Source organism: Manis javanica, chromosome 17 (assembly GCF_040802235.1).
Source record: "Manis javanica isolate MJ-LG chromosome 17, MJ_LKY, whole genome shotgun sequence".
Lineage (NCBI taxonomy): Eukaryota > Metazoa > Chordata > Mammalia > Pholidota > Manidae > Manis > Manis javanica.
Window position 1 is genome coordinate 60,128,819 of NC_133172.1, and position 17,956 is coordinate 60,146,774.

The 17,956-nt window shown below is 46.7% G+C and overlaps 1 protein-coding gene across 2 annotated transcripts in view; it reads left to right on the forward strand.

Moving 5' to 3' along the window:
* CDH13 (cadherin 13) overlaps positions 1-17,956 on the forward strand; it is a 919,293-nt gene that overhangs the window by 805,032 nt on the left and 96,305 nt on the right. For both annotated transcript variants that reach the window (XM_073226070.1, XM_036993860.2), the window contains exon 8: positions 739-879. In XM_073226070.1, coding sequence (XP_073082171.1) covers positions 739-879 — 141 coding nt within the window. The remainder of the gene's footprint in view (positions 1-738; positions 880-17,956) is intronic.

The following is a 17,956-nucleotide window of genomic DNA, read 5'->3' on the forward strand; positions in this document are numbered from 1 at the left end:
TGCCTCACCAGAAAAAAGGGCTAACACAGAAGGCAATTTAAATGCCGGGCCTGCCATTTACCAGCCCTTGTACATATCTTCATTTTGGGCCCAGGGCCACCTGGTTAGCTGTTTTGAGCATTTAGACATGGTAGCAGAGTATCCATCATTCAAATGCAAAGCATGTACGCTAAGAGAGACAGTAGTGCAATATTACTTGTGTTACATCGACCAGATCATGGATTAAAATGCATCTTCTAATTTTAATACTAAAATGACTAAACATTACATGAGAGAAGTACAGTACAAGTGACTCTAAGCCTCAGCTGGTATTTTTTTTTTCACCTGTAAAATGGAAACCATAAATGTGGCTTAACACGTTTGTTGGGAAGATTAAGTACAACGAACAGTAACCCAATGCTTGTCCATCAGATTGTTCAGTATACATGAGTTCCTAAGGCTGCCATCTTTTATCCTAATCTCTGAATCCTGGAATATATCAAAAGTCCCCTTAATAAGGACAGAAAATAGATTCCAGCCCTACAGCCAATGCCAGTCTCTGAATACTGACTGTCTGTGTTGGAGGCACTCGGAAGGCACATGTGTACATAGTAGGTAGAAGGGGCTGTGATGGATTTAAGGCGCCTGCTTTAGAGGCTGGAGGGCATGGAGGCAACCCAACCAGCAGGCTTGCCACCGGTCCAGAGCGATTACCCAAATCTAAATGCAGTCTTTTCTGTTGTGTTTTTTGCCTTATAGACTCTGGAAAACCCCAAGTATGAATTGATCATTGAGGCTCAAGATATGGCTGGACTCGATGTCGGACTGACAGGCACCGCCACAGCGACGATCATGATCGATGACAAAAACGACCACTCGCCAAAATTCACCAAGAAAGAGGTGAGTCCCCACTGAGCACCGTGCTGCAGCCACAGCCATGGTGGCTGGCCGATGCTGACGCCGGGTGCCACAGCCCCTGCTGGCTCCCTGCGCATGGAATCAGAACGCTGCTTTGGGGAGAGAGGATGTTGTTTTGCCAGAATAGGTTTTTCATATTTTTATCTTTTTGTGTGTTTGAAGCTGAAAATACCAGAGCTCTGTGAGAACAAAAAGCATTGAATCTTATTAAAGTCCATACGAGAATAACTTCTAATGCCAAAGTGCCATTTTCATAGTTTTATCAGTGATATTTAGTGCTGAATTACGTGCGTCCCGTTGTGGTCTTAGCATAACAATAACTGTTTTTTTCAGCAAGTACAGATTGAGAGGCCAGACGGAGCAGCAGCGAGTAGGAAAAGCAGATTTTTCTCGGCAATAACAAGATGGCCCAGGAGCTTATAAATAACAACCACGTTACCTTTCTAGGAGAGCCATTCTTTACTCTTGGCTTCTGTGCTTTTATGATTATGAATTATGGTTGCCGTTTTCCATTAATTCCAATGGAGCAATGTTTGGGGACAGGCTTAGGACACCAGTTTATGTTCGGTCGCTGAATTCTACCCCAATTAGGAAGTCATTGCATCTGAGGAAATGTGCTGAGGTCCTGGTTTCCTTGGGTGTCGGGGCTGGGGTCGGGGACTGGATGGCACCTCCTGTGACAGAGATCACAGAATCACCACTGAGGGTCCCAGCCCTTGGCAGAGCCTTCCACGCTGGGCTCTCAACCTTCGATCCGTTGCCACATTTGACTTTGTGAAGGTTGGTTTCATTAACCATTTTTTGCCAGTGAGAGAGCTTATGTTTAGCTCAGTGAATCTAGGCAACTGCTCCATAGTCATAGGCGGAGTTAGTGAGAGAGATGGGAGGCGTCCACAACTCCCTGCGAGCCCCGCTTCCTCGTGGACAGCTGACGTTTCACACCCTCCCAGGTCTGCAGAGAAAACACCTGTGTCCGCATTTGCAATGGCCCCAGTCACTCAGGTGGCCCTCTCAGCCTGCTGGCCCCCAGGGGTCTCCCACCCAGCAGCCCCCGCGTGACTCAGGCAGGAGGTGAGATCCCCCCTCCCAGCGGCGGCCTGGGTCCTTAGGTTCCAACCTCACAACAGCCCAGTCGCGGTAGTGATCCAACCTCCCCCCTTGCTTCCCCTGCCAGCATTCCTGTTACTGCCAATGCACAGAGCTCGTTATTCCTGTGTTCCTAAACGTTGGTTCCAAGAAGTCAGTTCCGCAAGTTACAGCATTGTGGGGCAGGGAGTGGCGGAAGACTTGGGGGTCCCCTAGGTGTGGGGAACACTGAGTTGAACGGTTGGGAAGATTTCCTTTACTCCAGCACTTCCAGGTGCCTTTAAAGTGCTCTGTGCTTCTTGAGGAGGGGTAGGTATGGGCTGCAGAGTCCCTCATTCTTCTCTGGCCTGGGGATGTTTTTCTTGGACCACCTCTTCATATCTTATTGATCTGGCAGCCCACAGAACATTCCCTGGGGATATTGGTTCATCTGTAGAATTTCTTGTGAACCTATCTCAAAAAAAAAAAACTCAAAATACATTTTAATATTCAGTATAGGCATGGTAATGAAAATCAAAATCGGATAACCGCAATCTAAAATAAGACAACCTATCAATGTTACCAAGTGCATGAGATTAATGAGTCACGTCAGCGGGGCCTTAGCGTAGCTCCTGTGACTCAGAAAAACAGAAATGTGTGCCTAGTCATGGACTAAACACCGTGAATGAGAGACTTTGTTGTTAGTATCACTGACTTCAAGGAAAATTTACCATGGATCTTAAAGTAAGAGACTGTGAGTAGCATAAGGGAAAATGTGTTCTGCTCACCTGTGGATACTGGCAAGGGCACAAAGCTTCTCTTCAAATGGACATCGGACAATGAGCTTGGGATTCCTCCAGCGCAGAGCTGATGTCTCTCCTCCTGTAGAGGTACAAGTAATGAAATGAGAGGAATAGGCAGCTAGCAAGTACATCAAGCTCTCTCCTGGATATTAGATGTCCTAACACGGCCTTTGCCCGGTGCTGGATAAATTAAATTCGCGATTACACTCTCTAACATGTTCCTGAAAGGTGTACGTTCTTTGTTGTTGGAGAGAGACTCGAACATTTTGGATACAGGATTTGCCAGAGTCTGTAAGACAGAAAGGGGAAGAGATGGGCTCTGGAACCAGGTCGGAGTTCAAATCCCACCACAGGATATGAGCGTGTGCACCAGCTCTGTTCCAGTTTCTTCACTAGTTAACAAGGCCGCTAATAAAAGTCACCTGATGAGGTTCTTGTGACTGTTCAGAGAGCTGATGATGGAAAGCACCCAGATGGCGCTGCCCACCTGGTATTGCCTAGTGCTGGTGGTGATGAAGGAGATGGAGAGGGTGGCGGTGGGATGAAGCAGTGGGGAAGGAGACGGAGAGCAAGACGGGTGGGAGGAAACAGGATATGGCGAGATGCTGTTTCTGACATTTAAGAGGCCAACCGACATTCAAAAGGGCCATTTCCCCTCCGCGTTGAAAGGCTGCCGTGTGCCTGAAAGTGATCAATGAACTTGCTCAAACACTTCAAAACGCGTGGGGAAGACCCCAGGGCTGTAGGGGAGGTGGAATCCTGGAGGGGGGGTGGCCAAACCTCTAACGCATCTCTGGGGAGAAAAGCACGAAGGGCCAAGAGAAACTTGCCGGATGCCGGGGGGACCCCACTGAGGACTCGGCCCAAATGCCACACTCTCCAGGACGTGCAGGAGGAGGAGGGCCAAGCATCGGGGCTCAGCAGGAACAGAAGAAACATGGAGCTCGTGATGCTGACATTGAAACAAATTTTAGAGATGAAGGTCAAGGTTTAGTCCTTCCGAGGGGAAACGGTGGTCATTTGGGTTTGAACAACAGAAGTGAAAACTTTGTGGAGATAATTTGGGGCTCCGGCAGATGTTAGATTCCTCTAGAAAGGGTTTACTTTTGCTTTTTGTAAACCCGTGAGAATAGAAAAAGATTACTTTAAGGGAGTCTGGGGTTGAGCTGGTTCATAGTTAAGTTTCAGTCCATCACGACAGCGAATCTGCTTCCTGGTTGGCCTTACCCCTGGGGCGCAGCCTTTCTGGGGGCCTTACTGAAATTCTGGTGGGTTTACAAGGACTGTTCCACCTTGTAGACCCTTGGCTTCCTGACCTCTCAGCCAGTACTTCTGCTCAGATCCTTAGCCTCGTATCCCTGCACCATTACAGTTAGAAAATGCCATATGGTAAAAGTTCCATTGAATACGGGCCCCACTTCAATAAACTTCCCCCTCTGCAGGCTCCTGGGCCCTGGCTTCCGGCTGCCTTAGTAGCTCTCCAGGGCTATCGAATGGGTGGCAGGCTTTGGGTTAAGTCCATATTCTTGAGTTATTCCAGCTTTGACGGCTGGTCTAGAAGAAGCTTGCCCCAATTGCCATCAACAAAGAACAAAGATTTGGACCAACTTTTTAATCCGGATTATCAGGAAAAAGGGCCACATTGTGTATGCAGAATTCACTATGCACAAAGCATCGTAATATCTTCATTAAATTATTAATTTAAAATATGGATTGGAGAAATATAATTAAGTGGCTTGATACAATCTTTTATACTGTTTGCATCAAAATTGACTCATTTTAGCCAAAAGTTTAATTTTTGGTGTGCCTCCTCCTTGATATTGATAATCAAGATGTGACTGTGACTCCGAGGGAGGTGAACTACATAATTAGAAGCAAGCTTTGCTTTCTGATTCCTCACTCAAGTTAATAGGAACATGTGGAGTTTTCTTAACTCTCTTGGGTCTTTTCATTTGTCTTTGGTGGTTTGGTGACTGCAGGTATGAAGTTAGGAAATGTATCTTTGTGTCCCATCTTTTACCAAAAGCCGAACTGAACTGAAGATATTTATCCACTCTTCCAGGATGCCATGCAATATACTGGATGCTTTAAAAGAAACTTTCCTACTTCTGAAAGAGTTTATTTCCCTTGGGAGGGCCCTTTAAATTCAAATGTGCCTGTGTCTAAACACTGACCACATAATGACACCTTCTGCTCACTCCGTAGAGACTAATCCAGAAAGCCAACCACATTTTTCTTAGAAGATCAAACCTGTTTCAATTTTCTGATTTGAGTGACTTTTCTGGAGGGTGGAGTCCAAGACATTTGAGCAACCAGATAAATCTTTAAAGATGATTAAATGTTATTCCAAATAGTCCAGATTCCCTCTTCCCGTGAAACTTTTCATAGCCATTATGGTGAAATGCGTGAGACTATTTTCCGTGATGCCGTGAAATCGTGTATCTGACAGTTTTCTATGTGGCTGAATTCTTAAATGAAAGTAAACATACGGTAGTGGGATGTTTATCCCACACTTTGTGCTGTGTGATGGGGAAATCTCAATATGGAGAGAAACAGGATATTTGAAGAGAAGAGAACAGAGTGATTTTAGGGCATTGGCCCCACCAGTTTCCACCTATGCCAACAGTGACATTGCTCCGGATCCCATCAGCTCCTGCTCCATCCTGGCCCAGGCCAACTCCTTGTCCAAGGATGCTGGGAGCATCACCTCCCATCACCTAAGTGAACAGAGGTTACCTGCAAAACATGCAACACCCAAGCTCCACGTTTATCTTCACTTGGAAGGTGTAAATTCATTGCTTTCTTCTGCACCAGGGTCATAGGAAAACATGAAATCATCAACTCAGTCCACCAGTATTCCCATTTCAGAGGTACTTGCAACAGCAGGTCTAAGCTGGATTTCCCAACTAAAAGAATGAAGGGAAACATTTGTACAAAAATAAGCATGCTCTATAAATAGAAGCCATCACCCAAATAGGATTCTTCCTGCTGAGGAAAAGGGTGGTGTGTGCTTTCACAGATTTCATTGTTCATAGACAGCAGCATGAGAAATCTTGTGCTGTTGGAAATGCCCATGCCAATTATAAACTGTGCGTGTGATGTCAAAACATCTGGATTTTTTAAACTGAAAAATGTAATCTACCCCATGGCTGGTTCTTCAGGTTGCTCAGAGAGGTAGACCAGACAGCCAGGTGATTTATTTTTCATGGATGACTCTTGCATAATTGTATTCACAGTATTGATCCCCATCACACCTATATGAGCTTCTGTGCAAATTCTGTGCGTCTGCCACCTTTGGTTGTGCTTTGGGTCAGCAGCAGCTCAGTGGCAATAAAGCAGTGTTTTACTGCTGCAGCTGGCAGTCTCCCCCCTGAGCCACTCCACAGCACAGTCACAGTGGCCTCTGAAGAGGCCATCTGCTTCTATTCAAAGACAGTATCCTCACACTAGGCGCAAAAGCCACAAAGCCATAAACATCTATTTGTTTTAACTCTAAGAATATAGCATTACTACCCCTCCACAATACAGCTTGCAGAATGAGAACTTAAGAGTTCAGAATTAGAAAGCCAAGAGCAACCAGAATGGAGCGTGTTGGCAAGTGAAATGTCCAAGCCCACGTCGCACCTGGAGACCATTTTGTGCTGAACAATATGTGAAATAAGATCATGGGGTGTTATGCATGGACGGTTTTAAATACTGTCCACCTGGCCACAGCCCACCTTCATCTCAGGCCACACAGATGCCCTATTTATTCCCCAAATATGCCAAGCTTTGTCATGCCTCAACACAACTGTGCGTTCGCTTCCCTTCTCCATGGCATGCCTTTCTCTGCTTTTGTACCTGGAAAACTCCAGTTCATCCTTCAACACCCAAATTATAAATCCCCCAGGCAGGTTTCGCTTCTTCCTACTTATTCCCACGTATACCAGGCACCCCCCAGCAAAGCACCATCACATCACCTTTAATCACGTCCACCTGTAGTATCTCCCGCATGCCATTGGGTGCTTTGACATTTAGGAGCATGTCCTTTTCATCTCTGCCTCTAGGGCTAAGCACAGGGAAAACATCAAATGTTTAATTAGAGTTGAATTTATTATGCATGCAGCAAATACGTATTATAGCCTGTTGTGTCTCAGCTTCTAATACATTATTAAGTGTCATTCTACTCCATATTCTGTATGATGTTTCATGTACACCATTTCATGTTGTTATGTCATACTCTACTACATATTCTATTCTCATATACGCACATCCTAATATGTACATATTTTATTCTAATATGTAATAGGTAATATTCACCTTCTGATGTGCCCCATAATTAAGCAGTTGACTCTCTTATTGCCACTCTCCCCAGATTAGAACATAAGCCCCTCCAGCAAAGAACCTGGTCTCTTTCGTTCCTGGCTCTGGCCGCAGCCCCCAGTCTGCACGTAGTATATGACCAAATAATGCGTGAATGAGCAAGTGAATTACAAATGTTTGGCAGTAAGCGACAGAGGCAACTGAAAAGCGAAGACTCATGTGTTCAAAGGAAAGAATCTCATCCACCCCACTGGTGGGAGACGAGGGACACTGCCCAAGACATACAGCAGAGCCAGGCCAGTCTCACTGCGGCACAAAATACTGCTGCCAGTAAAAAAAAATAAGGCTGTACAGTAACACACAAGTCATGAGCCACCCGGAGGTTTATCACTTTACCACGATACACCAAGAGGTGAGAGGGTTGGAGTTAAGGCCCCTTCCGGAAGGGAATAAACAAGTGTGCAGTAACTGCAGAGAGCCCTAAACGTCCTTCCCAGCAAGTCAGGTTAAACAAAGAAAAAAGGAAGAAGAAAGAAAATCCAGTGTTAATAAATAATAAATAATACACAAAGGAATCATCAGAGTGGAGATAGACTCAACTTTTCCTGTGAACTTAAAAACAAGAAAGAAAGAAAATATTTCACAGCTCTGGAGTCCTTTATGGGTTCATTCGTCTAAGCAGGATTAGGTGAAATAATCCAGGCATGATTTTAATAATTTGTTTTTCAAACTAAAATCTATTTACACGCTATCAGTTTTCCCAAGGTTGGCAAGGTTTTATTTTGCTGTCAACTTGCCCAGATCTGAGAAGATAGTAGTTGATGAGAAGTATGTTCTTCAGCCTGTCTTACTTCAATGTACCTGTACTTGTATACTACGCACCATGACATTATACTGTCACTTTCCAAGGGGCATGCATTCATTCATTCATTCATCCATCAAACGTGTCCAGGCGTCCTCCCTGCCAGGCACTGTGTTAGGCCCAGAGGCAGCTCAGTGAGCACCACAAACATGGCCCCTGACCTTATGAAGCCACAGTCTAAAGTGGGAACCACCACCCAGCAAAGAGTTACACATGGTGGGTCAGCGTGGACACCGGCCGTGATGTTCAGGGAGGTCCCCTCCGAGGAGGTGGCATTTATGTGGGCTGTGTTAGTGTCCATGGCTTGCTATAGCAAATTGCCATACTCTGTGTGGTTAGAACAGATATTTATTCTCTCACAGTTCTGGAGGCTGAAGTCCAAGACCAAAGTGTCCGCAGGGTGGTTCTTTCTGAGGGAAAATCTGTCCATGCCTGTCTCTGAGATTTTGGTGGTTTGCTGGCGATCTATGGCGTTTGTGGGCTTGTATCTCCTGTGCGCATGCCTGTATCTCAATTTCCCCCTTTTATAAGGACACTGGTCATTGGAATAGAGCCCATTCTAATACCTCATTCTAACACGGTCACCTCTGTGGAAACCCTGTTTCCAAGTAAAGACGCCTTCTGAGGCACTGCTGGTTAAGATTCCAACATATCTTTTTGAGGAGACACAATTCAACCCATAACTGTGAGACACGAGAGGGTGCAGAGGGTGCGGGTGAGCCTGCAGCCAGGAAGAGTGTGTCTTGCTCGAGGACCTGCAAACCACCCGGTGCGGCTGGAGTAGCGTGAGGCAGGGTGAGGGGTGCGTGACCGAGGGATGGGCAGGCCACTCCGGCAAGGCAAGGAAGCTGGGTCTCCACCAAGCACAGCGGGAGATGTAGGTGGGCTCTAAAATGGGTGGAGGGCGAACTTCCAAGACTTGGGTCCCCCACCACTCAGGAATCTTCTTGTTCCACAGGGGTGAATCTCTCTGGGACGTGACCCATGCCACATATCCTGGTGATTGGCAATAATACCAACAGCGCGGCACCAACATTAGTTGACTTGTGCACAGTCATTTTCAAGCTTATAAAGATCCTCCACACTCCACATCCCCTGTCACCTAGGACCAGGAGAGCCCAGTGAAGAGGGTCTGCTTGTCGCCCTGAGCAGACGAGCAAGCTGAGGATAAGCAGGCCAATTCCTTCCCCAAGGCCTCTGGGAAACTAGATGCTGAGATTCCCCTCTTTGCATCTCCTTTGTCCTTGCAGATCAAGGAGGCATCTTCCTGTAGTGTAGCAAGCTTGCTATCAACAACAGCAAATGTGTAACGAGTTCTTATCGAATTCAGGGCTGATCATTCTGTCAGGAGCTCTGCCTGTCCAATACCCCCTAGACCTGCTCTTCTGTCCTTCTGTTGTTTAAATAAACACCCAGAAGCCAAGGCAAACATCTGAAAGCACCTGCTCTGTGCCAGGCAGGATCCAAGAACTTTGCTCTCTCCTCCTGCCAATCCTGAGATAGGACCTGTTATTATCATACCCATTTCCTAGGCAAGGAGACTGAGGCCTGGAGAGCTGGAGAACTTGCCCAGAGTCTAATCTGAGCTCTCAACCCTGCCCTGAGCTGCCTCTGTGCCGAGAGAGGGTTAACAGCCTCCTTCTCCCTGCTCAGGGCCACTAGAACCAACCTCAGTGCCTTCCGCCTGGCGCGGCTGCCACGGTGGCACTCCCATTCTCTGGCACTCCCTTTCTGTGGCACTCCCTTTCTGTGGCACTCCCATTCTCTGGCACTCCCATTCTCTGGCACTCCCTTTCTGTGGCACTCCCATTCTCTGGCACTCCCATTCTCTGGCACTCCCTTTCTGTGGCACTTCTATGCTGTGGCACTCCCTTTCTGTGGCACTTCCATGCTGTGGCACTCCCTTTCTGTGGCACTCCCTTTCTGTGGCACTCCCTTTCTGTGGCACTTCCATGCTGTGGCACTCCCTTTCTGTGGCACTCCCATTCTGTGGCACTCCCTTTCTGTGGCATTCCCATTCTGTGACACTCCCTTTCTGTGGCACTCCCTTTCTGTGGCATTCCCATTCTGTGACACTCCCTTTCTGTGGCACTCCCTTTCTGTGGCACTCCCATGCTGTGGCATTCCCTTTCTGTGGCACTCCCATGCTGTGGCCTTGCCCTCCAGCTCAGCTCTCTGGGATGCCATGCTGGGCATATTCCTCAGGGCATATCTGTCCAGCTTTTCTTACTGCACCTGTATGCCAGGGCCTTGCTGAGGAAGCTGGTCTGTGACCTCCCATCGCAGCTCTACTTGAACTTTCTGGGCTCCCACTGCTGCCCACCTCCCTGCTGCCTCCCCTGCCTCTCTGTTCACATCAGGACAAGGTTTTGTGCAAGCCCAGCTATAACTACAGCACACAAAAAGAATCGTCTCCTGGGCTCGCCAGGACAACTCTAACTGTTCTTTCTCCCTCCACAATTTCTTCAAATAAAAAAGGGGAGATTATTAGTATTTTTTTAATTATCAAATGTACATCACAGCAGTTCAACCGTCCCCCTCCCCCTCTCCCCGTCCCATCCACTCCCTCCCCCTTGGTAACCATTAGTCCCTTTTCAGTGTCTGTGAGTCTAATGCTATTTTATTCCTTCTGTTCTGCTTTGTGTTTATATTCCACAAATCAGTGAAGTCATATGACATTTGCCTTTCTCTGCCTGGCTTATTTCACAGAGCATCATACCCTCTAGCTCCATCCATGTTGTTGCAAATGGCAGGATTTCTTTACTTTTTATGGCTGAATAGTATTCCATTGTGTATATGTACCACCTCTTCTGTATCCATTCATCTACTGATGGACACTTAGGTTGCTTCCGTATCTTGGCCATTGCAAATAGTGCAGCAATAAACATAGGGGTGCATCTGTCTTTTTGAATCAGGGATTTTGTTTACTTCAGGTAATTCCTAGGAATGAAATTACTGGGTCAAATGGTATTTCTATTTTTAGTTTTTTGAGGAACCTCCTCCACACTGCTTTCCACAGTGGTTGCACCAATTTACAGTTCCACCAACAGTGTAAGAGCACATTAAATGAAAAAAGCCAGTCACGAGTGACCACATAATGTACTATTTCATCTTATAAAATGCGCCCAGATTAGACAAATCCATACAGATAGAAAGTGGAGTTGTGATTGCCTTGGGATGGAGGGATTGGGTGTGTCTGCTATTAGGTACAGGGTTTGTTTTGGGGGATAATGAAAATAAATTTTTTAAAAAAGGAGAGGTCTTTCAATAGCCAGTGAATGTGATTACTGGACCAGTACCTTTGTTTTAATAAACCCAGTGGGAAAATACAATCATCATTTCATATGAGCAGGGAATAAATGACAAACATTTCAACCATAAAACCAGCTTTTCCAGCTAACAGTTATCAAGGGCTTATCTGTGCAGGACACTGTTCTAAATGTTTTAAGTCACTTAAGTCACTTCTCACAACAGCCCTATGACACAGGACTCTCATTATCCCCATGTCACAGATGGGAAAACTGAGGCACGGGGAAGTGAAGATACATGCCCAGGGTTACAGCACGGTGGGGCAGGGAAGCCCTGGTTCCAGAGCCCAGCTCTCAACCACTGTCCTGAGCCTCTGAGTGGCCACACAGGGCTCTGTTTCTATGGGATTCAGACATGAAAGCAGCCAGGCCCTGCAAGCCAGTCCTCTAGCGGGGGACCCCAGCAACCACGGCAGGCACCCTGTGCTGAACAAAGCAGTGTTGGAGAGACACTGACATTTCCACTTCCTATACATTCCTGTGCATCTCTAACTCGAAATCTACCTGTATCACTCTCAGTAGCTTATAATGATGCACCAATTATTAGGTGTCTCTCTTGAAATCCAGGTTTTTCTCGGTAGAGAATCCAGGCAAGGGCCTATAAAGCAAGAAAAACTTTGGTTCATTAGCCAGGGTCATTTTTATACTTGTCTTCTATCTCTGATAACAATTTTTGAATCTTTTAAATTTATGGCTGTCATTAGTGCAGTTCCGTAACCATTAATGAGATAATGTGCTTCAAGTTCACCGACTTTGTATGTTTGATACACTTGCTCTGAGTTAGCAGGCTGAAGGCGGCCTCAGTTCTTGCACTCACATACCACACGCTTATCCAACACAGGCAGTAAGCGGCAGGAGGGCAGATAACAAGGTACTCTTAGAGGGGGTGCATCCCCCAGATGAATTCCAAGAGCTTCAGGAACAGGGCCCATGACCTAAGGCCCTCCTCTGGCCCTGGGAAGGCAAGGTCATATGAAGTGGTTTTTCACCGTTTAAGCGCTGGCTTTGCTAAGTGAGGAGCAGGGGTAATGTTCAGCTTGCTCTGGGGAGAGCACACAGCATGTGCAAATGCCCTGAGGCACACAGGAGGCGTTGGAGGGGCCCCCAGAGCAGCTGGGCCTGGCCTGTACAGTGTGAGCACCAGGATGGGCAGGGAGGTGGCCCGCCCACAGAGAGTCTGTTCCCCTAGAACAGACCTCGGGAGGCCCTGCATGTCCCTTAGGCTCCCGGAATCTCCCAGTCACTAGTAACCGGCTCTCTTTCACCTCTGCTTCCCCAGCATTTTGCTCCTGCCCCAGTCATAGCCCTCTGCCCAGCCTGAGTTGGACTGGTATTCTAGGTGTCCACTCCTGCCTCCTCCTGACTGGAGTTCCCTGTGGGCAGACACAGCTCCATTTGTCACCATCCCCACATTGGTCACAGGGCGGTAGAGGGAGCACAATGAGTATTTGTTGCATTAAATCAAATCTAACAAACAGACCTATTTCCCGGCAGCTCTGCAAATAGGAACCGATGCCTTTGCTAATCGCCCCTGGATGCATGGTTTAACACAGGTCCAATTCGGCACTGTAAATCTGTACATCAGAGCCAGAACCAGTAAGCCGTCTGGTGTATAACAGCCTCCCACATGACGGGCACTGGGCCCTGTCGCTCAGAGGAAAGCCTCAACAAACCCCAATACACTGAATTTGCCCCCGGGGCCAACGTCCCGTAGAAGTGGTCCAAATACCTTTTACCTTCAGCTCTGGGAAATCGAAAGGAAAAATCAGTTAGAGTAAGGCTGAGACTAGAGGCCCATTCTTCCTCAGGAAAATCAGCTTTTCATTTCTCTGGAGTTAAAGGTCCTCTGCTTGCACTCATGTTGTTATTGAAGGCAGAACGCCACTCTGAACTAGCCTGAGCAGGTCTTCCCACGCAGTAGTGCTCAGCCCCGGGGACGTCAAAGGGCTTCCTGCCTTCAGAGCTGGCTGCCTCCGCGGCTCAGACGGCATCATCAGAACCCTCTCTCTATGCCCCTCCACCTCTCAGCTCTGCTTGTGACTCTTCGTTAAGCTTTATTCTCTAGTAGACTCTCTCCTTATGGCAGGTAAAAGGGCCTCTGGTGGCCTAAGTGCACGTCCGCATGGATAATGTACAAAGGAGGACACACATACCCTCTTGCCCGGATCTAAACACTAATGGCATAGAAAGTCTTTGATGGGTTGTACTGGGTCACAAAGCCATCTCAGACCAGACACTGAGTACCCGGGAATGAATGACGAGATGACTGGCCCACCCCAGGTCATATGCCTCCCTCTGAAGAAGAAAAACAAATCACGGGTTTGGCAACACGAATGTTACCCCAAGGGATGGGGAGAGACGGTTCCGCTAAGAAAGGAACGCCCCCAGACGGAGCTACATTTTCCATCTACTCCAGACCCTGCCTCAAAGGGGAGCAGTTACCTTAGCCTGGCTGTCATCTGCAGGGCCAGCTCGGCGAGAATTGAGGGCATCTCTTCCCAATTCTGCATGCAGTGACATCATGTGGGCAATTTGAAATCAGCCGTGGTAGAGGTATTAAAACCACAGTCACTGGTGCAAGCTGCAAATCAGGGCCTTTTTGAAGAGTCCACTGTTAAACATTTTTTACCAGGACACCCCTGTATAAATTATCGTGTGTGTGTGTGTGTGTGTACTTTAAGACAAAATGATGATTCCTTGTGTCCTCTTCAAAGATCCAAGGTCTCAGGAGATGCTTAATTCTTCCAGGATGGTTCATTGGCTTGTGCGCACATGTATTTAAAGGATGGCCCTTCCACACCCTGGACAGCACCAGCATCTCTCCTTTTTTCGTATTTTGCAGAATCATTCTCTCCACCCCCTTCCACAGCCAGGGTCTGTGCCTAACAGGGTCCGTGCTGGGAGTGGGGCCCGGCTCCACCACGACAGATCTCTCTCCTTCCTGTGCCTGCCCTGGCATTTCTTACTCACCTCAGGCCTGTAGGAAACAAGTTACTGCCTCTTTACAGTTTCCACTTGTATTCCTCCCCTTTTGCTTCAGAAAAGTGGTGGCTGTCACCAGCCTGCCTTAAGCTGGACCACAGCTGGCCCGTCGTCCCCAGGGGCGGCTCAGTGGTTTAGCTCAAAATGAGTCAAGTCCACCCCCTCCCTGCGCTTTGGGAGGGGAGGTCTGGAGCTCTTTCCAGGAGGCACTCAGCCCAGGGGGCACGTGAGTCCGAGAAGACAAGGTCAGCCCGCATTTGTGGGTGAGCCAGAGGGCAGCAGGAGGCAGACACAAGCAACCGTGTGACTGAGGGAGGCAGAAAATGCAGCCTCTCAACGTCAGGCTGGTCTGGGGACTTGGCCTCGGAGCAGCTGTGTCGCAGGCAAAATGTGAGGGGACAGGTTCCCTTCTGATGCCTAGGCTTTAAAACATGTCTTTAGCTGACGCTGCCATGCGGCGTGTGGCTGTTTCGTATTCTGCATCGTTGTAAATGTTTTGAGGCCAGATTCAATGCCAGAGGACCAAGGAAGATGGGGACACTGTCAGCCCTCTGTTCAGACACAGAGCTGGCCTGGGGATTCCTGGGGACAAGGGGCTTATAATTGTGTTCCCAGCATATTGCAAGGGATGGATAACTGCATTCGGGTCTGGAAGGACTTCGGATAGAGCTGCCATTCAGGTGTTCCAGGAGCATTCATTAAGCACCAACTATGAGCCAGGCACTCAGATGGGGGGAATTTAATGATGACTGGGTCCATAGATGATGTCTGAACACAGTTCATAAACAGGGGGTCTCCTATCTTGGTGGGAGCAGGGTCTTCCATTCTTTCTAACTGCGTCTCATCAGCACCTCTGCTGCTGACACGGGGAATGATTCCAACCTTCTCTGCTCTCTTCAAAACTCCCTTCTCTCCCATCTCTCGGTATCTCAGCAGATGACCCTGCCCTTATTCCCAGTTCAAAATAGATCCCACTGGAACGGACAGCAGAACCATGCTCAACATTAGACTCTGGATCCAGATACGATCAAACATCTGAAAGATTTCTATTCATTGATCAAGTAAACTCACTTCCAGCCTAAGAATCTAGACATAGATCAATGTAGATATATAAAAACAGAATTCCCAGGAGGCCTCTGACCTGAGTAGCTCCAGTTCTAGGCACTGGATAACAGAATATGTTCATTGCAAAACTTCCTGGGGTCTTCTGTCTTCCTTCATCTGGCCAACACCCTCACCATAGCCCTACCTGTGAGGAATTTGGACCAGTTTATTTTTTGCCTTAGTCGTATCTCTGTTCTGTCTCCATTGATGATAACATGCCAGACCCCTTATCCACGTGACCTCTTCACATTTTACCTGCATTCCCACAAACCTAGAGAGAATGTCTTCCATCCTTGGGCAATATCTGACCTAAGACAATAGCTAATTGCCCTCAATTCTAAGACTAAACCCAACCTCTTCACAATCCATACTTTTTTATCTGTGAGGTTAGGGGCTGAAATGAGTCATCTATATCCATTCAGAATTCATTAGGAGGCAAATAAAATACATTTCAGGCAGTCAGGGGTTTTCCTAGCTGGGCCTGTGTTTATCCGTGGCCTGTCAGCAACAGTGGTTTATTTGTACTTCATTCCCACCTGAAAACTTGAGCAGCTGATTTGTGAAATAAAATTGAAATGGCTTACCCTGTCTAACAGCTTTCTATGAGCTCAGTACCTGGCTTTGAAGAAATGTTAATAATGCTTCTGGGTTTTAAAGTCAGCAGGAAACCTTCAGTCAGGATTGCTGTACTTTCCCTCTATCAAGCAAAAGGCTCACATGGAATAAGGAACTCAATACTGTTTGTTGAATGAGTAAATGTTCATAGTAACTGGTAATTGCTGGTCTGTAAAAGTTCTTTTCCTTATGTTTCTGTTATTGAGTAAAAATGATTCTTTGCATTCGTAACAGACTCAATGCATTTCACACGGAAATATTAATCTATAATTGCCCTTATGCAAGAAAGCACCAAATTCAAGGCAGAAATAACAAAGCCAGTTAGCCATCTGTTTCATACCTGCGTGGTTTACCTAATAGAGATTGCCCAAAGAAGTTCTGTCAGCAGTTCGAAAACTTTCTCTTAAGATTTTAAAAATACATTTTATGGTCAAGATGTTGTAGTACCCTCCCAAGACTAATTCATATCTGGCCCAGAAAAAATTGCATTCTCCCATTTACATTCCAAAGTCTGAACTTTTATTTTATAAATGAATTTTCCCTCCAATTCAGAAACCACCGGCTGCATTACAAATTTTAATGCTACTATTATAGGACCATAATTTTAAAAACCCAGGGTTCTCCAAGGGCCCCAGCAGCATGCCATCTCTCCACTTTATTAAAATGAATGAACAGATGTACAATTTATTTCTGCCGAGCTATCATCTAAATTCATAAGCTATTTCTCATGTGTCTGAAATCCACGTTTGGCTTCCCATTTTCTTTGCCTTAGAAAAAAAATTGCACTCCCTCATTTATCACTCTGGGGACATAAATGAGAAGTCTACTCTCCACTTCATTCACTTTAGACTAATATCCTCGACACAATTTAAATCCCATCTCTTCAAGGCCATTCACGGAGAGCAAGGCAGTGGAACAGCCCAGCATCCAATTGGGAAGCAACTCGGCCATCTCGGTAGAAGATGGACAAGCTGAATCATGTGAGCTGGTGCCTTAGATGCAGGGGAGGGGGCTTACAGCAAGCCTTGCATCCGTTGAGGTAAACAGGAAGGTCTAGGACCATCAAAGTGAAAATTGGTTTTAGTAACCAAAATGGATTTTTAGCTCCCATCCCTTACAGAACCGTTACAGATCACCCTTATTTCCCATGGGCTGTCTGTTGTCTGTCTGGCATGGGAGGCAATTAACAGATCCATCTTGCGTTAATGGACATTTAGCCAAGCTCTGAAGACCCACGTGTGGGTCTCAGTTGTACTTTAAATCTCTGCGCTGCCGTTTTTCCTTAGCTGTGTGAGCTTAGACATATTACTTAACTCTCTAAGATCTGGTTTATGTATTAGTAAAATGAAGATAAAAATACCCACCTTGTAATAAGAATTAAATAGAGTATTTCAATGCCAAGGCCAGTAACAGATGGTGATCATAGAGCCGGGCACGTGGCTCCATAAAGGGGTCAGTGTGACGGGCATAGCATCCCAGAGACCATCACTGCCAGGGGAACAACTGGCCTGAAATTACGGAGCAGCCCCCTTCCGCAGTCTTGCATTTGCTGGCCTGGTCCTAGGGAGACGTTAAGGAAGGCATTTTGTAGACAGTAAATGCTATCAATGAGTGTAGTCGGAAAGGATGCAGAATGAAGCTCTCAGCTTATCTGATAGAATTCTGCTCCCTGAAGAATTCTATTTATGAGATTCTGCCGTAGCTGGGCAGTAAAACTTGCCTGAGTTTCTAGGTTGGCATGGAAATCTGCCCTGCATCTAGAAATGTGCCTTAGGTTTAGGGCTTTAATAAGATTCTGAATGGCTTTTATTTTCTTTCCATGGCCCTGTTGCTTGGAGAAAAACATCATGTTAACCTCGTTTGCTTGAACTCTGTGACCATCCTGTAATTTCAAACACCGCATGTCTTTTCCCATGTAACATTTTGGTAGAGGAAGGTAGGTTGTCCTCGTGTCTGGGGGACTGGCATAAAAATGATGGAGTTCTTTCATTAACAGAGACATAGCTTCACATGGACAG